Here is a 21,954-nt window from a genome sequence, read left to right as displayed (position 1 = left end):
TATATATATAAAAATTTGTGAATGCATACACTTTGTTTTTCTTCTTTCTACCCACAATCTTGCTGCTGTAGACTGTAAATTTCCCCAGTGTGGGACAAATAAAGGATATCTTATCACAACATCCCAACTTCATTGGAATTGAGTTTCTATTACATAACATATGAAAAGTTGAACAATGTTAATAAATGAAAAAATAAAATAATTAATAATAAAAATGATGTCCTCACCTTCATAGCGTAGTTGGATGGTGAGCAGTATGTATACACAGTCAATGGCGGTGGTGCGGACAGCGACGTGAGGGTCGGAGCAGCGTGGAGACAGTCGTCCCAGGAGAGCTCCAAGGTTGTGGAAGGACATCATGTTCTAGACAAGGAAGCACATGAGAAAAGTCTCAATTAAATGTCTTGCAAAAACAGTTGGGTCATGCAGTTAAGCGGCACCTGAGTCTGTGTTCACCTTTACTGTCATGTTGTCCAAGTAGTGAGTCAACATGTGAGCAGTGGCCAAGATAGCTCTCTCTCTCTCGTGGTCTTGTGTTGAGGTCAGCCAGCATTCTATGTGCTGTGTAGGATGCGATGATGAGAGACAAAAAAGAGCAATGGATGGAAACATGAAGGTTAACTATTCATTTTTTAAGTTGCAACAAGACAGAATATAAGATAGGCTTTCAATTAAATGAACTTGAAACTTGCAAAAATGTGACAAAGTCTTCCCGCCGTACACAACTGTGACAAAACTCACCTTTGGTTGTGTATTAAACTTGTACGCATGTATTCATTAATTAATAAATGTAATAATAATAATCATAAATTGGATATATTTTATCCACCTCAGGAGGATTATGCTAAACATCCCATTAAACGATGCATTATAAACATGAAAAATTTGGGAATTAATCAAATTTGAGGCATTTATGAGCTTAACTTGTCTCAAACCTCACATTTAGAAACAGTAAAAATCTTGTGGAACTTAAACCCAGAGACAAAAGCGGTGACAATATACAGGGTGTTCCAAAAGTCTTGGGCACATTTGAAGTCATCATATCTCCTTAACTATGAATGGTAGTAAGATAAAAGTCGAGCCATTTTAAAGCTAATTAATTACATAAAGTTTTTCATAAGGCTATTGATTTTTTTATTTCTTTTCAGGCCCATTAATGGCGTTCACTCCACCAGAAAAGGCATTTTATGTGCTTGAATTTGCAAAAACTGAATCATGGACTGTTGTTTAACGTGCATTTCGCAGAGAATTCGGAAAGGAGCCACCAGAGAGGAAGTCCATAGTGAGATGGCATGGTAAATTCATAACGGATGGGTGCTTATGCTTTAAGCTGAAGGCACGAATAACAGAAGCTGTTGCAACCATTGACAATGTAATGCTGGGACGCGTTTGACAAGAATTTGTGTCATGTGACCAATGGTGCTCACACTGAACATCTTTGAACATTCCATGTAAAAATTGAGATTACCAGCTTTCTGAATTTACCAGATGCGTTTTTATATCCTTAACAGTTTCCGAGACATTCAATGTTAAAATGTTTAATTCAAGAGAGTTGATGCAGTGTAATTTTAGCAGCTCAGAGTGGTTGTGTATTATTTTACCATCAGGCTTTTGTATTGCATTTTGTCACAATGTATCTCAAGACACTACAGTATATGTGGAGACCATGATCTCTATCCGGTTGGTTTGTTTTGTATACAGTGGCTTTGTTACAAATGAATGTTTTATAGAATAAAACCTATGTTGGTTTTTCCACATCGCTTGCGCATGAAAGTGAAGACAAGTATCGCGATTGGCTCACAATTTTTTTTTTTTTTAAGACAAAATCATTGGAAATGATGGTGCACAAATGAGGACAGCCCTAATGAATGTCAGTGGACTACATATCATGTCGAACGATGTGAAGTGACATTTCGGAACATATATAGAGAACTGAATATACAACGTTTATTATGAGCACAGTAAGTCAGTAATTCATGATCATGACTATTGCCATTGCTACAAAGTAACAAAATACAAGAAAAGCTACATGGGGTAGAAAAATAAGAGGCCTACCTTGAATACACTCTGTAAACTATCAGGCGTGGGATCCTTACCAAGCACACTGCTCAGTAACTCATGCAGTGAAGACAACGTATCTTTGTACAAGGCCTGCACACAAGATGTGTTGGTTTGGCTAACAATGTAGCGTGATAAAAATGTAGTACATGTGCAAGGTTATATCTTAAGCCCCCCATCCCACTGTGTTCCGAAGGCAGCGAAAGTTCCGTTCTCGTCAAGGTGTGTTCAAAGTCACAAATGTTCACCTGTACTTTTCTTATCACAAGAGACAACATCAAACCTGTTGGTGAATATCTGGTGAGTGTTTTGCGAACATTTGCGACCCTGAACGAACCTTGATGGACTCTGACATAAACCCACATTTTTTTTCAACCTATGCCAAGTGGGATACAAGCTTTAATGTGAAATTGTGCTGAGTTCACCTTTCTTTGTTTGGGGTCAAGTATTTCTTCTTCTTTTGTTATTTTCTCTGGAGTGTGCGGCTCAGGTGGAAGAGAAAACACACTGTTCACACACACCTTCAGCAAGTCAAAGGTCTCATTCTCACTCAGTGCAGGGTCGAGAGGCCTGAAGCACTAAAAGGTCAAAGGATAAAACACTGGGGAAATGAAATGAGTGTCACACCAGAAAGTAATAACATCAATTTCACAGATCTGTTTTCTTCAGTTTGCCAAGATCCGCTGTCAATAGACCTTTGTTGGGGAAAAATGTTTGTTTGTTTGTTTGTTTGTTTGTTTCAGAGACTAAACATCAATAGCTAGTCTACTTCAACTGTGAGACTCCTGAGGAACATAGCAGGATACATTAGGTTGGCACAAGTGCTCATGACCAGGTGGCGCACTGGACTCCGAAGCGCATCAGCAGGTTCTGCCTTAATAAAATCCTGTCCAAGAAAACAAATCAGAGAATAGTCAACCAATAAAAGTGACAAGGTATTGTTGTACTTGTTATTTGTTGATTAGCAGCATCACTCCAAAGTTATACTACCCAACATTTGGGGCAGGGTCAATGTGCATAGTAAAAACCACTAAAGGTGACATTAGTGAAAATGTACTTTTTCACTCCTTTTATAAATACACCGTATCAAATATGAAATTAAACAACCAATTCAATTTTATGTGAGCTGCTCGTCTGTTATCAAGCAATTAATTCTGATTTTGGCCCTATTGTTACTTCACACTCAGGCAAATAATAATAATTCCCACTCAATTAAATCATGAATTTCAACTAACACGCATGTATTTGAAATGCAGTAGGGTGCCAAGAGTACCTGTCGGACAACCACGCAAACTAGGAGAGAGCATGCAACATCCAGGAGGTAGGACTGAGCACACTAGACGGTCAGGCACACGCCACGCTAATCATATGCTTCATCATTTGCTTTATGAAGCAAATTAAAGTGCTGTTCACTCACCTGGATAAGAGCAATGAGTTCTTGTTTGCGGGAGAAGACATAGCCTTGTTTCTTTACACACTCACTGATGGCTTTGGCAACAAGGCCAACACTCTGGATCAAACTTAGTTTCATTGTCAAATCCTACGATTTGGCCACACACACAAACACACAATTACGGGCATAGAAAAAGAAAACGTAGGACACAAAAGAGAGCAAGGTGAAAGGACAGAAACAACACAAGATTTTGTTTACAGGCTCAAATGCCACAGTTCTGAAGAATGTACACCACCGCCAGTAGCATATTTTAGAAACAGCAAAGCAAAAGTAAGTAAATGCTAGAATCAAGAGCAACATAAACAATCTAGCATTAAGATCGAGTCGCCATTGTTGTAGATGAAGAGTTTGAATCAGCGTTGATGAGGTTAGTTAAACAGCCACGAACATTCTATGGTCTAGAAAGTGACAGACCTGATTGAATCTGAGAACGCGGTTTGGAGTCAAAAACAAAATGAAACGAAGCCTGCTCAGCATTCATGGAGCAGTCTCCAAAATCTAATCAGAACTTTAGACATTGAAATGAATTTTAATTTGAACAAGATAGAGATCACATTGTTGAACACAAAGCAATTACGAGCAATAATGTTCTTGTTCATTAATCGTGATCCATGAATGATGCAAGAAGTTAGTCCAAAATGTTTTGTACATGATTGTTCTGTTCACTTTTATGAGCAACAGAGAAAGACTTTAAAAGCAAACCGAAGCATTTTAGGCATAAAAAAATGCCCCCATCATAGTGTCAATACCACTGACAAAATGATACCCTTAGAGTGGAAAAGTTGAAAATGTAAGGTTGTTAAAAAGTTGGCTGCAAATGAAAATGCAACAAGCTTATTTCTGACTTTTAGGCTTTAGGCAAAATTTCAAAGACAGCATCACTGCAAATGTATCCACCAGAAAAGGGGAAAACACCAGGAAAGTAAGAAAGTTAACTTTGAAGTTATGACAGATAAATTTAGCCCCTCTATCCCTGTGACGATACCTTTGTCTCTACTTTAATCCCAAGAACCTGTATGAAATAGAGGTATTATAGTCACAAGGCCAAATATAAATATCAAGGTTGAAACCCAAGATTAGAAACAAAAAAACGGTTGCAACTTACAAACTAAATTTGTAAGATTTTGTTACTGTTGAAAAAAAAAATAATGCTAAGATATTGATTATGTAGTGAAAAAATAAAAGTTTCACTGAGATATGTTGATTTAAACCTATGCCTTTTTAATTAATCTCTTTTTAATGCTCTGTATTATAAATGATTCAACACACTTCAAAAAAATCTTTCTGAGAATACAGACTAAATTTAAAAAAAAAAATTCTTCCATTTTGTGACCACAACCACAAACAAACATCCTTAAGTGTATCACCACAGTGTTTTTATTACCTTTGTGTTGAAGTGTTTATTGATGCAGCGAAGAATGTCTTGATCAATGCGATTGAGGATCTTTTCTGGAGGAGCGTTCACGGCCACTTGACCGTAACACAATATTAAAGTGCTTTTTACCTTCTCCGTCTCAACCTCATTTCGATCCTAAGGAGACAGAGAAATTGAGGATCAACTGATTACGTCAAATGATGAGAAATGGATGGAAGGATGGAATATCTTTTTACTTTGAGCAGGTTGAAGATACTTGGGGATTTCTTGAATGCATCAGACTTTCCAAACTCGTCAAGCTTGGCCAGAGTTCCTTCTAAATGACTGTTGGCACACAAGCCAATGCCCAAAGCCAAACCCTGCCAAACGAGAAAACCAAATTACTTACGTTCTATTTATTCAAATCCAGTACTATTTTGTCAAACTTATGGGAAAGATTCAAATCAAAATGTTCTACTTTCCTGCTTGTAAACTACTAAATATAATTATCCAACCGCATTTATTGAGAAAGAACAGTTTCTCAGTTGTAGTCATTTTCAAAATGAATACAAAAATCTGATTGTTTTTTTGTTCCAGTTTTTTAATGTGCTATTTACTCAAATATGACAACATTTACTGAAGATGAACTTTCACATTAGAAAATAGATGACCATTAATTACAGTGTTTATTAATATTCAATATTCATACATGGCAATGGCGAGTGATGAAAAAAGCGGAAGGGGCGTGGCCTGGACGGGGCGTGGCCTGGACGGGGGCGTGATTACTTACAAAAGTGGCACTAAACATGCTGAAGATGAAGTGTATTAAATTTACACAGTTTGAAAATTGAACAGAAAAAAATCCCAAGATCGCCACTATTCTTTCAAGTGGAAATTTGTGCAATTTTGCCTATGCATTCCTGGTGAGCACCAAGATGTAACTCCAAATTTGTTGCTCAAAATCAAAACTAAAAAAGTAAACACATTCCCTGCCATATTTAAGATTTGTTCATGACTTGTATTCATAAAGTGTTGTGTAAATGTGATAAAAAGCTGTTGATTTTTACCTCATACAGTGATAGTGAATATTTATTATGCATACAATTTATTATGCCTAACCGTGCTTTATTATCCAAGACAAAACGTGAATTATCAATATGAATATAAAACGCAAATAAAAACAAATAAATGTTATCATGCTGTTGCTACAAATGCATACCAAATAAAATTGAAAATATCATCCTCGTATCTTTGAATAAAAAAAGTATATACCTCGGAGTGTACCTGTCTATCGGCGAGGGGCGTCAGTGGAGCAGATTTCGTTGCTTGGTTCAGCCAAAGTAAGTACCCCAGCGTGTAACGTCTTTAGTTGTATCCGCTGACTAAGTTTGTTTGAAAAATGCCGATCCCAAAGAATAATTGCTCCGTCGAATGGCGATTTTGTCGGCATGTTTTTTCACTTTTGTTGCATGATCTGTCAGTGCCACGCATCCACGGGAGCCATAGTTAATTAAGTCACTACAATACACACAATAAGCTTTGCCTGCTACGTCAAAGCTTATTGTCCAAGAGCTTCTGTAACTTCGTCGAACTTGGAACCAATTTTAACCTTTACAGTGACTTTTCTGTCAAGCCAGTCCAATCGGAATTTATTCTTGACATTTGAGTCAATTTCTAGGATTAAAGACTCCTGATCTTTCGTCAAAAATTTCATAATTCCGCTCAAAACGATCCCAGAACAATGAATTTGCGAGACGAACAGGCCGCCATGAATCAGGTAAAATAATATGTTACATGCAATTTGATTGGTCCAATCGCTTGTAGTTAACCAATCGCTGGGCCGTTTATAATCGAGCTAAGACTTCCGCAACAAATAATGCCTTCAGTGATCTGATTAGTTGAAGCTTTCATACACGTCCAATCGCAGGGCTGTTTACAAACGGAAAACGGAGAGACTGTTCGGGAGAGCTCGTGAAAACTCGACGATAAGGTACCTGACCGCCCCTAAAATTTTCTCAACGGATTTAGGCGATTCACAAAAATGATCAATTTAAGAAATAAAACGGCGGATTTCCGCGGATCCGCGGAAAATTGCCATGTATGAATATTGGCAAGCACCCATCGAGCTGTCATTTCGGCTCAGTGCTTCAACCCCACAAAAGTTGCAATTATTTGAGATATGAACTACAAGTTTAAGTCGAGTCAATTACTCTCGGCAAATCCAGCTCATGAGAATGTAATAACTTAAAATTGACAATACCTCTCTTTCAACAGCATCATTGTGTCGTGCTTTGAGGAGGATTTCTTGCAATTGTTTTTTAACAAAGTCCTTGTTAAAAGAATGCTGGAGGGTCACTCCAATACACTGATACAGGAAGCTCTGTCAAGGAAAGAAAATAAACATTGAAAAATATTACTTCATGTTGCAATGGGTTAAGCCTTTAAGGAAGTAGACGTGTACCTTCTCGTCCAAAGCATTGTTATAGGTGGAAAGATAACTTGTTGCTTCTGCTGCAAACTGGCAGACCCACTTGTCATCTTCAACAGCCACCAAAGTTTTAGCTAGGAGCTGGAGACATACCCATTATGGTGAAATGGCATTTCCTTCAAACTTAAAACTTTTGATAAAAGATATTTACGAACGATCATCATGATCCTGAGTGCAAAACCATATCACTGGCATCAGGTGGAATCCTTACATAACCAAAAATATCACTTTTCACACTGCATCGTCAAAGAGGGTAAGCCATTTTTGAGACTTCAGATTGATTGGTCAATCCATCCATCCATTCATTCATTCTCTACCGCTTATCTGGCATGGGGTCACGGGAGCAGCAGCTTCAGCAGGGATGTCCAGAATTTTCTCCCCACAGGCACTTCTAGCTCTTCCCAGGGGATCCCACAGCCGGCCAGGAAACATCATCTCTTCAGTGTGTTCTGGGTCATCCCCGTGGACATGCGCGGAACACATCAGCAGGGAGGCATCCAGGAGGCATTCTATGCAAATGCTCGAACCACCTCATCTGACTCCCCCAATGTGGAAGAGCAATGGCGCGACTCTTGAGCCCCTCCCGGATGACCGAGCTTCTCATCTTATTCGAAGGGAGAGCCCGGACACTCTGCAGAAGAAATTCCTTTTGGCCGCTCGTATCTGGGATTTCGTTCTTTTGGTCACAACCCACAGCTCGTGACTATAGATGAGGGGAGGAACGTCGAGCGACTGGTAAATCAAGAGCTTCATCTCAGCTGCTTCTTCACCACGACAGACCGAGACAGAGTACGCTGCACTTATCTGCCTGTCAAAGTTCCGCTCCATCCTGCAATCACTCGTGAACAAGACCCCAAGATACTTAAAACTCCTGCACTTGAGGCAAGGTGCCATCCGCGGTCCGGAGAGGGCACTCCACCCTTTTGCTACTCTGACAATGGTCTCAGATTTAGGGGTGCCGACTTTCATCCCAAACACTCTGCACTTGGCTGCAAACCGATCCAGTGAGAGTTGGAGATCGTGGCTTGAAGAAGCCAACAGCACCACATCATCAGCAAAAAGCAAAGATGCAATACTGAGGCCACCAAACCGGACCCACTCAATGCCTCGGCTGCACCTCGAAATTCTGTCCATAAAAGGTTATGAACAAAATTGGTGACAAAGGGCAGCCTTCGTGGAGTACAACTCTCACCAGAAATGAATCCGGCATACTGCCGCCAATGCAAACCAAACTCTGACATCGGTGGTATAGGGACCAAAAAGCCTGTATCAGGGATTTTGTTCCTCATACTCCCAAAGCACCCACCACAGAACTCAGAGAGAAATAGTCAATCCAAGGCCACAAAAAACATGTAGACTGGTTGGACTGAATCCTATGCATCCTCAAGGACCATGCAGACTGTGTAGAGCTGGTCAACTGCTCTGCGGCCGGGAAGAAAACTACCCTGTTCCTCCTGAATCTGAGATTCGACTTTCCTCTCCAGCTCCCCTAAATAGACCTTACCGGGGAGGCTGAGGAGTGTGATCCCTCTGTAGTCGAAACACACCCTCCGGTCCCTTTTCTTAAAAAAAGGGACCACTGCCTTGATCTGCAAATCCAGAGGCACTGTCCCTGATGTCCACATGATGTTGCACAGACGTGTCGACCAGGACAGTCCCACAACATCCAGAGCCTTGAGGAGCTCCGGACAGATCTCACCCATCCACGGGGTTTCACCACCAAGGAGCTTTTTAACCACATCTATGACTTCAACCACAGTGATAGAAGAGCCGAATTCCTCCCACACTCGAGTTTTTACCTCGGTAAGCACCGAAGCAGTCTTCTGCCACCCGGTACCCGTCACCTGCCTCAGGAGTCCCCAAGGCTTGATAAGCATCACTGACTGCCTGTGCCCACCAGCGGGTTGGGGGATTCACTCCACGACAGGCACCGACCACCTTTGGGCCACAACTCCAATCGTCTTTCTCAACAATAGAGCCACAGAGCAGGATGCATTTGGACTCAATGGACGAAGTTCTGTAGAGGTGGGAGTTAAAACTCTTTCTGACAGGGGATTCTGACAGAAAGCAAACCCTCACAAAAGGTTTGGTTCTGCCAGGTGGGGCCGGCATTGTCCTCCACCATCAGAGCAAACTCAGCATCAGGTGGTGACCAGTTAACAGCGTCGGCCCTCTCTTAAACCGATTGTCCAAAACGTGGCCACAAATCTGATGGCACGACCACAAAGTCAATCATCAAACTGCGGCCAAGGGATTCCTGTCATCGAGTGCACATGGTGTTCTGTTTGTTATGGACAATCTGTGGCGACCACAGAACTCCAATAACAGAACACCAATCGGGTTCTGACTGGGTGGAGCCGTTCCTCCCAGTCACGCTCTTCCAGGTCTCACTGTCATTGCCCATGTGAGCATTGAAGTCGCCCAGTAGAACGAGGGAGTCCCCAGAGGGAGTCTTCTCCAGCACACCCTGCAAGGACTCATCAAATGGTGGGTACTCTGAGCTGCTGCTTGGTGTATTGGCACAAACAACAGTCAGGACCTGGCCCCTCAACCCAAAGGTGTAGGGAGGCTACCCTCTCATCCACCGGGTTGAACGCCCATGCACAGGCACTGAGCTGGGGGGCAATGAGTATGTCCAGATTTGGACAGAGGATTCCGCCTGACAGTGACGATATTCTAAAATACACGTTAATTAAGGTTATCCAGTTCAAAAGGAAACAATGGTTATACCTCAGACTGTAGGATATTAGTACAGTCATACCTCGGTTTTCAACCATAATCCATTCCAGAAGGCTGTTCGAAAACCGATTTGTTCGAAAACCGAAACCACGCTCTTTAAAAAAAAAAAAAAAAATCTTTATTGAACACGTCTGCTTACAACGGAACGCTACACGAGTAAGCGTCACTTCCTCGTCGACCCGAGGAAGTGACGCTTTCCTCGTGTAAGGAAGGCGAGAGGAGTCAAGTGGTGCATTCAAGTGTGCTCAGTTTGGTCGAGAACCGATTTTTGGTCGTAATCCGAGGCATAAAAAAACTCGAAATTTTTGGTCGAGAACAAACGTTCGAAAACCGAGGTCTGACTGTAATTAATTTACTGAAGTGTACATAATCTTACACTTCAAAAACACACCTGCAAAAGATTTTCATTCCAGCTTTTCTTATCAAGGTCCTCTGCAGTTGTCTCTGAAAAAGGACAAGAAACACAGATAAACATTTGAGTTTGACAGATAATGTCATAAAAAAAAAAAAAATAATAATAATGATAATTTAAAAAAACAAACAGTCTTCTTTAAGCTTGCTTGATTTAACGATTACTTTCATGCAGTAGTAGATCATTTTTTGCTGTCAGGAAACATCTAACCTTCCAGTACTGTCAAAAGAGGAGGGATCTCTTGGTCCCAAACAGCCTCTGTGTTGCGGTGAATGTTCACAGAGAGGATTTGTAGGAGGGAGAGTGATGGAGCTCCATGACCTCTGCTATTGAATGGAAATGCCGCATTGACCTGGAATGAGGCAACATCAAACATAGATAGGTATGGTGAATAGAAGCTCCCTACACATTTATTTTCAGAATCAGGACTAAATGTTACTCCGTTAAAACCCTATTAAGTTCGAGTGGATATTAAGAGATCTGATATCAAATAACTAAAAGCACTTTGTATTTTTGATTTTCCATTTGTGTGATCACACGGGGCTTGTACTTACTAGCAGTTTGATCATCAGTGTTTGAGGCGAAGGAAGATTGACTACAAGAGAGAAAAAACATTTAACTTGCTATTATGTACATAAAATGACCAAATCCAGATATGTAATAGAGAGGGTTAAGTTAGTAAGATTGATCACACATGAAGACATTTTTAAATATGCCTAAGAATGTGTGAATTGCTCACTGTATTCTTCTATATTAGGGTTTAGATTTCACATCCCGTACTTATGCCATACTGTACATATTAACAAAGATAGTTAATGTTGCACCTACCTTCCTGTGAAAAGTCTATATTGAAGGTAGGTTCCTTGTTGTCTTTCTTTTTATTGCCAAGTACAATCAGACTCTTACACAGTGGAGTGGTGGCATTGCTGTACTGTTGTGGGGTAAGGTAGTAGAGCAGCTTTGGCCAAAGCACCTACAACAATATAGTCAAGAAAATGAATATATTAGTTACCTGGTCAAAAAAATCAGTACTTATAATAGACACGTACAAGCAAAATTGAGTGACTGGTACTTAACATACATCAGCCAAACGTCCAACAGTTGTTGTCAGTAGATGAAGTGTGTTGTCACACATTGTCCTCAGTGACTCGTTTGTTACCTCTTCTGGGTCTGCAGGTTTCTGTCCATGCTGTAGGAAGACAAGCACAAACAGAATTACAGTAGAAAAGACAAATATTTGTGTCCTTAATTTTCATTGCATCATGAATTTATGTGTCCCCCAATCAGAACCCAAGCAGTGTTCTGTTACTGGACTTCTGTGCTCGTCACAGACTCTCCGAAATGAACACCCTGTTCAAATATAAGGGTGTCCATATGTGCACATGGCTCGACGACACCCTTGGCCGCAGTTCGATGATCGATTTTGTGGTTGTGGGGGAAGATGCCAGTCCAAACTGGGAGACCCAAATGTATTGTGAGGGTTTACTGGGAAGGTCTGACAGAATCCGCCGCCAGAAAGAGTTTCAACTCCCACCTCCGGCAGAACTTCACCCACATCCCGGGGAGGTGGCGGACATTGAGTCCAAGTGGACTTAAATCAGAGGTAATTCGCTGGCTAGCTTAGCGCTTAGCACCGTTCTTTACGCATGAGAGGTGATTCAGTTGTCATCTGACTGGTTTCCCTGTATGTCAATCAAATAAGGGGATTGACGATACGCTGACATCATAAGTACTGCTGTACATAGCGCCATTGTTTGAATGTCAGCGCCAGCGCGGAGGCGTTTTCGACGCTTGTCATGTGAAAGCTCGTAAGCCGCATTGAACCAACCAAAGAGCCGCATGTGGCTGGCGAGCCGCGGGTTGGCCACCCCTGCCTTAGATCCTTGGTCGTCATGGAAGGTGTAGGGCGGGTGATCAACACTCAAGACTCATGTGTTGACCAATTTCAATCGCAAAGTGATGTGGTTTTGGAGTCTCTTCGCAAAATGGAAAAGAACAAGGAGTAATTTACGTCCAGCCTTGAAAAACTGATCGAGGATTCAGCGAATTGATGCCATTGAGAGTCACAAGCTCAAAGACTTTCAGGGCTGTCTGAAATAATTGATGGCCTGTTCCCGAAACAATTGTTTTCTGGATTTTGCCCTGGATGAAAAATACACACAGACGATAGGACCTATCAGCTCCTAACCTGTCCTTCCCGAGCCTGATATGCCAAGGATGACTCCACGGAGACAATCCTCCCCACTCATTACATGTAAAGTCTCGAGATTTGTTAGACGTCTTTTAAATGTATGCCGCATGTGCTAAAGTTAGTTCTCAGGCTCAAACTATGCTCCCACTCTAGCTCCCTCTATTGGTCATTGTTTTGTTTATGATCCTCTGGATGGGTTATGACGAGGAAAGTAAATTCCTTGTGTTTTACATACTTGGCTAATAAATGTGATTCAGATAATTCACTTTAATTTCATAATTATGTTCTAATACATTTGCTCACTTGAAAAGTTGGTGGCTTCAAACAAAAGGTGCTCTGCCTGGAGGTGATATTATTACATCTAGATGTAAATACCATGAAATAAAAGCTGGACTTTTGAACATGCGTCTCATATTTATCTTTTGATCTGAAACCGAAATGTCTTAAGTATACAGCAAAAACAAAGGAATTGACCTTGCTGTATATCCAGATGTAAATACCATGAAATAAAGGCTAGAAGTCTGAACTTTTATCTGACATTCATCGTTTCATCTAAAACCCAAGTAACGAACAAAACCAAATGAACTGAGCAGGTCAGTCCAATACTTGTGGAGGGGAATGTGTATATATAGGAAATACTTAAATGTGTCTCACATTCATTAAAAAAAAAAAAAAAAAAAAAAAAAAAAATACCTGATATGTGTCCGGTAATGCACAGTGTTGCACTATGAATCGCACCAGTAACTCGCCTCCATCCAACTCCAGGTAACCATGGTGGGCCATTGCACTGATAACCTGGACCACACGCTTCTTAACCTAAAGACAGAGTTCATGGTTGTCTAGATGACAATCAGTATTCTGAATCTAAACATGTGTTACCTTGTTACTGTGGTCAGCCATTGGTTGCCTAATGCTGGCTAGAATCAGAAGCTTCTTACTCTCCATCATGGATGCTGCAACACATTTACACTAGTATCAGATTATGACATAAACAAACAGGGAAGTTGTACAAGAAGTGCAGAACACTTCCATCCATTCATCCATCTAGTTTATAAACAGTTTTTATCTCATTACGGTCACATTTGAGATGGAGCCGATCTCAGCTGACTCAGGTACACCTGAGACCTGTTGCCATCCAATCAGAGTGCAACAACCTCTCACACCAACATCCACACCTATGCACAATTTAGAGTCTTCACTTAACTCAACATGCAGGTTTTTGTAATCAGAGCAGAAGCAGAGAATATGCAAAACCCCACACAAGAGAGACTGAGTTGAGATTTGCACTCAGAACCTTTCGACGGTGAGGCGCACGTGCGCCCACGAGAACCACACCAATGAGTTGTTGCGTGAAACTGTTAAACACATACTGTAATTTAAAAATTCTCCTATCAAATAAAAAAAAGTGAACGGGATCAGTGAGGGATGAATACGGTGTGTGTATTTGCTCACTGCTAGAGTTGATGAGATGACGCAGGACAGCCAGTGAGCCAAACCTACTCCGTTCATTGCTGTTCTCAAGCCTCTGGAGAACAAACATTACCACTCGGTCGGGGAAGGTGTTTGCTAGAATAGAAGAAGTAGGTGAAAAGCTATTCAAGCATCAAAATCTATAAACTGTGACCAAAATAGTATAAAAACAAGATTTAAAACGTGTGGACAAATTGGTCAAAAGTGAAAAGTGATTATACAAAGGCTCAATTAATATGATTATTATAAGGGCCATCAAGTCTGACGCCAATAAAAGGTGGATCTCATTATTGTTCTTGTGACTCAATAGAAATACAATCATTACAGCTGATAAACACAATTGTCTGTATACCGTTAATCCAATAACCCAAGGAAAAAGTTTTGCTACCTAACAGACTGAAGCAACGAAGAACCTCATTGTGGTTCTTGACTGTAGGAGGGTTATTGTAATCGACGGAGGTGGACACCTGAGGGGAGAAAAACACTGTTGTCTTTCACACTTGCACACACACTGTAAAACTGTAAGTTAAAAAGGCACTACCAATCACAAAACAGGGGATAAAGGATAAAGGCAGAGCATTGTTTATTGTGAACAGCAACGCTCAAAATAAGTGGATTCGCATCGCAGTTTGCGAGTCAAAATAAATATTTTGTACCTCAAACACTGACACTCAAAACTACGAATGGCTGTTTATAGTAAAATCCCATGAATGACACTTTTTTTTTGCAAATAAATAAATCTCAAATTGAGGGGGGGGGGGGTATTATAAAGGGGGCTTAATAAGAAACAATAGTGTTTCACATTGTTAGATGTTCACCAGTACCGAGACCAAGGGTGCCCAACCAGTCCATCGCGTTTGACCAGTCGAGGGGTGTAGAGCTGGGATCTGAAACTCGCGGCCCGGAGGACACTAGTTTGAGGTCCCACCTTGATATGAAAGTTTAATGTTCATGTGGCCCGTGCCAGTTTGATAAGGATGCTGGATGTGTTAGCACTACCTCAGTGCTAAACAGTTACCGGTAGGTCTGTTTCATTCGAAGGCAGACAGCTTCGGAGCACCCGGATAATAGCAACAATCTGACTGTGCCCACGGTGCCACGCACCAGCTTGAATTCACATGTAAACCACAGATTTAAACAACCCGCTGCTGCTGAATACACACTTAAACAGATAAACAAGACGCCACTGTGGCTGTCACCGGAGCCGGGTGCTCCGAAGCACCAGACCTGACATGACACATGCACAAGAACGGGGAAAATGAGTGCTAAAACGCTAACACTGAGCTAGCACTCTTACATACACACAAGTGAAGTTTTATGTGTATGTGTCAGTGTTAGCGTTAGCTCCATGCTAGCCACGAGCAGAACTTTTCAAACTTTAATTTAATATTAAAGAGCCCCCACAAACACTTTGTGTTTACTTGGTTTCTGACCTTTAACCAATCAGTAATTGTGCCGTGTTTCACGTCATATGCAGGCGCAGGACCCTAGGCTGATCTGGTACCAGCGGAAATTAAGTTCTTTGATTTATTTATTTTTGTCATCTTATTTTGTGAAGAAAAATAAAAATTAAGATATTTGAGAACAGTGGGATGTTTTATCAGAGCTTTTCTTGTAGAAAACCGGAACCAAAGCACTGAAAAAGTATAGGGTATAGCAGAAGCAAAAGCATTGAAGAATATCTTTTTTTTTTTTTTTTTTTTTGGAAAGCCTGATGCAGCCCAGCCTCACCCAGGCTCTCGCGGCCCCCAGGAAAATTGAGTTGGAGACCCCTGGTGTAGAGGGAAATCGGATTCGGGTGGGGATTGTGTTAGTGTACACCGCACGCTGAGCATCCTATCATGTTCACTTTAACAAAAAAAAAAAAAAAAAAGGATTTAAAAACAAAATTAAAAAGCAGGTCACCTTGAACCTACAGTTGTGCATGATCTGTATTACCACAAGTTGTCAGCGGTCAGAAGTCTGCAATTGCAGCTAGTGATCAGAGCTGTTGCAATACAGTAATCCCTCGCTATATCGCGCTTCATTTATCGCGGCTTATGTACATCACGTTTTTTTCCCAAAGAACTGTATTCAGAAAAAAAAAACACCAAACGACTCAGAGGTTTTGTAAATGCCTGTACTGTATATACATGTCACTCACATTTTACGGTACAGATTTTACGGTATATGACAAAAATGCGGCACTGTATATGGCAAAATGCAGAGCTGCCAAACATCACGGAATCATTGATCACTAATTTGTGCCCCCGTAATGCGCCGTGATTGTTCTGAATATTGAATAAATAAATAAATCTGCGTGGCCAGTGTGTTAGACTGTCTTTGCACCAAAATTGACGCATTTTACTGGGATATGCGTATTAAGTGTCGATGGTCGTGCAGTTCATATTAGTTCTCCTGACTACTAACTATACCTTCTGAATCAATGCATGAGCCACAGTTCGGGTATGACAGTCTGTTTGTGATGTCACCGGCGAGTCATTTGGAGCCCAACATATACACAAGTAATGAGCCACTATGACCACCACCAAACTCTAAATTAGGCCACTTTGTTCTGCTTTTGAAATCAGTTACTATTACCTGACAGCATAGGTTAACCTAATTATATTACCACCAAAGACTTAATTAATTTTATTAATTACTTATCTTATTATATTAATTCATTAATATTTCGCATCAAACAAAACCGAGAAAACTCTGACTGACTGAGCTTAATCGTCCTTCAAATCCTTCTTGAGGATTATTATCGAACAAATGAACCATCTAAACAGTTTTATTGTAGTTGATGAGAACATTAATCAACATTTACTATAGTTTACCATTTCTACTGTTTGCTCTTGAGGTGTCTTTATTTTAACCTTGAACACTTTCAAAACTTCTACTAGTATAAAGAATAAAACTCAAACTCACAGCCATAAACCTACGATATGATTGTGTTGCATTCTAAAACGCTAGTTGCTCAAGTTGAGTTTAACAACAGAATTTTCTGTAGGATATTTGAATACTAAAATATTCTATAGCTGCAGCTCTGCATTCAACCTCCTCGTTATAATTTCGCAGTTGTATTGGTCAATAAAACCCTAAGGGTAACAAACAAAAAATTGCTCCTCAATATTATTAAGTTGCTCCTCAGTTGAAGTCATTGATTAGCAAAATTGCGTGTCATTATTTAGAGCTTTGAACAGCTGAGCGACAATACAGTGCAATGAAATTGCACCAAACAGGGAAGAACTGTATTATCGTGTCTGCCCATTTATCAGTCAAATATTTCACATATCTCAAAGACCAAATATAATTTACAACTAAAAGACTCTTCTGAACCATGTTACCTGCTGATGCAGTGCAAAGAGCAGACTGTCCAGTTGAGTCTCCAGCACCCTGCTTCCCATGTTCACAGAAGCATCAAGAACATGGCAAAGACTCTATACATAAAAGGTGAGATGAAAAACGACAATAAAAACATGTACTTCTCTGAAATAGGTCAATAATCAACATCATTATAGTTCTACAATTGTTATGTTACAATTGTTATCAAAGATTTAACCAAATATAATTACAATTAGTGATGGGCTCCCAAGTGCGCTCCTGCACCGGTGCGCCAGCTCATCAGCAAGACCGTGACCCCCCGGCTCCACCACTGCGCTGCCATGAATCACACCACCTACCACGCCGCAGCCCCACAAGAAGGCAACAGGCCTTCTGGCGAATGCGATATTTCTAATGCTACCTGAGCGAGGCCGTGGCAAGGTCGGCCTCCCCTAGCCTCCGCACCCGCTTTCAGCAGCAGCCGCCACAAACAAGCAAGGATGCGCTGCGGTGCTCTGGGCCGAAAAACCGAAAAGCAAACGGAAAAGCAAACAGTACACGTGTTACATGGGAGCATTTCCAATGTTCTTAAAGGGGCAGCGTGTAAAAATTGGTTGATTTTTTTTTTCAATGTTAATTATTTCAAAAAGCCACTATTAATTTCAAAAACTTGCAAAAAAAAATACGTTCTATCACATTGTCTTTTTTTTTCTGTAATTGTAGGTGAAGTAATTACTAATTATATTACGTACATGGGATGCGCCTCCCCAACAGGAGGCCGCCATGTTTCGCCACCATCTTTCTGCTAAGGATATCTGAAGAAAACCAACTTTGCAAACGTAGTTCCTCAACATGATGACTACAGCATCTGCAGCAAATGCCACGCACGCATTTGAGAGAATAATGACGCTAGAAGTCATTTGGGATGACATTTTGCTTGCAACTCTGCTGAAGAAACTGGTGGGAGGCTTGCGAAGTGTGGTCCCTCTGAGGAATCGTAGGGTGCATACTTCAAAACGCACGCGCTACGTCACATAGGTGTCAAACTCAGGTCCTGTAGGGCCGCTGTCCTGCATGTTTTTCAAGTTTCCCTGTTGCAACACACTTGATTCAAATGAACAGGTTCAATATCAGGCTTCCACAGAGCTTGCTGATGATCTGACAGTGGCGTTCCGTCAGGGCCAGCAAGGCCTTCTCTGCTGGCCTAAACATTCTCAGAAAAGTAAATTTAATAAATTTACTTTTCTGAGAATAACAAATTTAATTTGTTATTTTATTTTCATAAATATGAAAACAAAATTATTCTCTGTATTCTTTACGTCATATTATTTCCACTTAGTCGAGTGGCTTTCAATGTTATTTTAAATAATTTTAAATAACATTGAAAGCCATAAATAACTTAGTTATTATGGTAGAGTTTTTAACCAATCACATTTCAGCTAGCTTGTGTTGCCAGGTAAATTAAACTTGCTTGGGGCCTTCAGATTAAAAAGAGCAGGCCCCTGTGCGCTATAAGTGAACGGGCACAGTCAGGTTGCAATAGCCAATCAGATCACGAGTCTTCATACCAGGGCCAGCTAGAAGGGCTTACGTCGTGACTGGACCACCAAAAGCTGGATATTGTGCGAAGAGGTCGCCCAACTCCTGCTCTAGCTAACCTGTCCCAGCAAGGAAAAGGGTTTGTCCGTCATTTTCAGATGAGCAATTATGAACGTTACCCGTGGCTCACAGCCTCTGTGAAATGCTGCAACTCGTACTGCTGGGAATGCCTATTGCTTGCAACTGACCGATTTGGTGTTTGGAGCCACACTGGATTGATTTACTAAGGCAGCAAGGAAACGGCTGGGCACTTACAAGCTACGGGGCGTTTAAAAACGTTTGGGGACACTCGCGTAGATCTGCAGCTCAGTGAACAGGCACTACATTGTGAGTCAATGAATTTTATTTTACATTTCTTCTTGTCATTTTATTTCGTTAGTATTAAATTAATGGTAACGAAATAAAATGACAAAGATACAAAAATGTATCAAATAAATCTGCTCACCTGCAATTTATAATGGCGCATTGTAGTCACCTTCGTGCACTAAAGTTCGTTCAATCTCAGCTGCTCAACATTTTCAGTTATTTGCTGTTGTATAGCCTATTCTCAAAATGCAAATGATCTGTTAACTTTATTTTCAAAGAATAGTTTGCTTTGTCATAGTTTGGTTGGTGTCTTATATGAAACTGCGACATTGCGCAATTTATTGGAGAGACTAAGATCACACAGCGTAATTTGGGTGGCATTTTATTTAGTATTTTTAAATCACCTTTTTATTTTTGACAATATCTGTAAATTTAGTTTCCTGCTCTTAATTGTGAATGCATACTCGATGGTTTTAAATGCTCCTGAAATTAAGTGCTGCTTGACGAGCCTATATTGTGTTAATGTATGTGACGTCACTGAAGGCCGAAGGTTGACATGCACGGCCCGCCACTGCGATCTGATCATTTGAATTGGGTGTGTTGCAACAGGGAGACTTGGAAAACATGCAGGACAGTGGCCCTCCAGGACCGGAGTTTGACACCTGTGCGCTACGAGTTTAGGTTGTTACATTCTATTAGTTCACCACTACATGGCACTAAATCCAACAATTGATCGGTCTGTTGATGACTAATTCTATGAATTACCTTAAAGTTACATTTTACACATTTTTGCAAAAAAAATTAAAAGTGCCAAATCTACGACTCCTGCACAGTCACAAGATAGAAAGACACGCTTCGGAACCGAAACACGTTCCTGTTTGATTTCATGTGAATAGGTGCTCGGTAATTTCAACCCAAATGGATCCATACCAAATAAAGGTATCTATCCGTACCCATCCCTAATTACAATTTAAAGAAAGAAAAGATGTTGATTCTTAGCATTCATGAGCCTTGCTTTGAAATCTTAAGAGCCAAAATTACTGGTGTTGCAACTCAGGGGCACCTTGCTAATGATGTAGTGCTCGTTGTTTTTCTTGTACAAGGACAGAATGGCAGGGATGAGCTTGGGGATGTGTTCCTCCAGTTTATCACTAGCCATCAGATGGCACATTGAGCCCACTGCCTCAGCTACTGTCAGCCTCAACTGAAAGAAAGACAAAAGGGAGGACAGGACATTATACAAAAATGTGTCTTAAAACAAAAGGTGATGACAGCAGTGACATTCTTAGATCAAATACTTAGATCTAATAAAACAACTTTCGCAAGATAAACCTTTCATTTAACTAAATAAGGTAACTGTCTATAAAAACAGCCCTCTGTATCACAGCAAAGAACAAGCATACGAAGCATACAATTGGGAGTGGTAAATGGATACCTCCCAAATGGTGTTCATCACGACTGCGCAGAAATGCTAATATTTTTCTCCAGTTCTTCTTTAGTGTGTCACTAATATTATAAGCTCCACCACACAAATGAGTGTTGAATATTTAAAAGGAATAAAAGTTTGCTGCTGTTTGGTTGTCCCCACACATTTTATCTCAACAATCTGAACTTCAAACTCCCTCCCTGCCTCAATCCAGCCATTTTATTTAGCCCTTTTCTTAATTAGGATCCACACAGTAAAGTTGGAGCCGAGATTTGAACTGCAGACCTCAGAACCAACAAGCGGACATGCTACACACCACTCTACCGTGCTACCTTTTCACAAAACGCGACATAATAAACTAGAATCTCCACTACAGTATCTTATGTGTACGGATGAGATGTTGCGCAAATAGCATTTGATATTTTGCTAGTATGACATTTAATGCTTTATCAAGTATTTTGGGAAGCCATAAAATCAGTCTTAAATTTAATTTGACTTTGTGAGAACAAATGCCAAGCTTGAGCAGGCTTGTCGCAGCTTCCCACCTTACAGTAAAGCCTGAGTGCACATGACTTCCAGGCTGTACAGGTGGACCAACCTCCAGTAGCAAAGTTGTGTGCTCTTACCTTCGATTCTCTGCTCTGTAACCAGTTATTGAAAAGGATGTCAAACGCAGCACAGATTTCACTTGAGAATGTGTCCTGCCTAACTGTGGGATCTGGTGCCTTGTCGAGATTGGCAAGGTACTCCAAGATACTGTCACTGAAATGGCGCAGAGCTGAAGAAAAGCCACAAACAGAGGAACAGAATCATATCATTGATTTTAAAGATTCAACTTTTGTTGTTGTCAAAAATAACACCGAAATTCCGGAAATCCTCCTGTGTTACTGATGGAGGTGAATATTTACGGCAGCAATCCACCTACAGAAGTGAGTTAAATACTATCAAAAACCTGAAAATCAAAGTCGGTTCCTACCGGAGGAGAAGACCCACTTCATGTTGTCTTGTTTGGTCAGGCTCAACATAGGCAACATGGTACCAAGAATAGCGTTTAGGAAAGGCACCATGCCATAAACTAGAGAAAAGCAGAGAGTATGGTGTTAATAAAAACACACACACACACATATATATGTATATATATATATATATATA

The 21,954-nt window shown here is 40.7% G+C and overlaps 1 protein-coding gene across 2 annotated transcripts in view; it reads right to left on the bottom strand.

Moving 5' to 3' along the window:
* Positions 1–21,954, bottom strand: part of mroh1 (maestro heat-like repeat family member 1) — a 45,634-nt gene that overhangs the window by 15,827 nt on the left and 7,853 nt on the right. The window contains exons 6-29 of one of the 2 annotated variants that reach the window (XM_019893000.1): positions 21,779–21,877; positions 21,429–21,580; positions 20,440–20,580; positions 17,495–17,587; positions 14,554–14,632; positions 14,148–14,261; positions 13,575–13,648; positions 13,389–13,511; positions 11,586–11,693; positions 11,333–11,477; positions 11,059–11,099; positions 10,715–10,856; positions 10,484–10,536; positions 7,327–7,434; positions 7,126–7,245; positions 5,123–5,245; positions 4,896–5,042; positions 4,497–4,523; positions 3,476–3,598; positions 2,865–2,944; positions 2,484–2,628; positions 2,056–2,151; positions 457–561; positions 228–363 (exon numbers count right to left, since the gene is read on the bottom strand). In XM_019893000.1, the coding sequence (XP_019748559.1) occupies positions 228–363; positions 457–561; positions 2,056–2,151; positions 2,484–2,628; positions 2,865–2,944; positions 3,476–3,598; positions 4,497–4,523; positions 4,896–5,042; positions 5,123–5,245; positions 7,126–7,245; positions 7,327–7,434; positions 10,484–10,536; positions 10,715–10,856; positions 11,059–11,099; positions 11,333–11,477; positions 11,586–11,693; positions 13,389–13,511; positions 13,575–13,648; positions 14,148–14,261; positions 14,554–14,632; positions 17,495–17,587; positions 20,440–20,580; positions 21,429–21,580; positions 21,779–21,877 (2,574 nt within the window). The remainder of the gene's footprint in view (positions 1–227; positions 364–456; positions 562–2,055; positions 2,152–2,483; positions 2,629–2,864; positions 2,945–3,475; positions 3,599–4,496; positions 4,524–4,895; positions 5,043–5,122; positions 5,246–7,125; positions 7,246–7,326; positions 7,435–10,483; positions 10,537–10,714; positions 10,857–11,058; positions 11,100–11,332; positions 11,478–11,585; positions 11,694–13,388; positions 13,512–13,574; positions 13,649–14,147; positions 14,262–14,553; positions 14,633–17,494; positions 17,588–20,439; positions 20,581–21,428; positions 21,581–21,778; positions 21,878–21,954) is intronic. The other variant, XM_019893002.1, reaches the window with a different exon arrangement.

This window comes from Hippocampus comes, unplaced genomic scaffold, assembly GCF_001891065.2.
Source record: "Hippocampus comes isolate QL1 unplaced genomic scaffold, H_comes_QL1_v1.1 scaffold94, whole genome shotgun sequence".
In the NCBI taxonomy this organism is placed as follows: domain Eukaryota; kingdom Metazoa; phylum Chordata; class Actinopteri; order Syngnathiformes; family Syngnathidae; genus Hippocampus; species Hippocampus comes.
The sequence above is the reverse complement of the archived record's forward strand: the minus strand, read 5'-3'. Positions and strand labels throughout refer to the sequence as shown.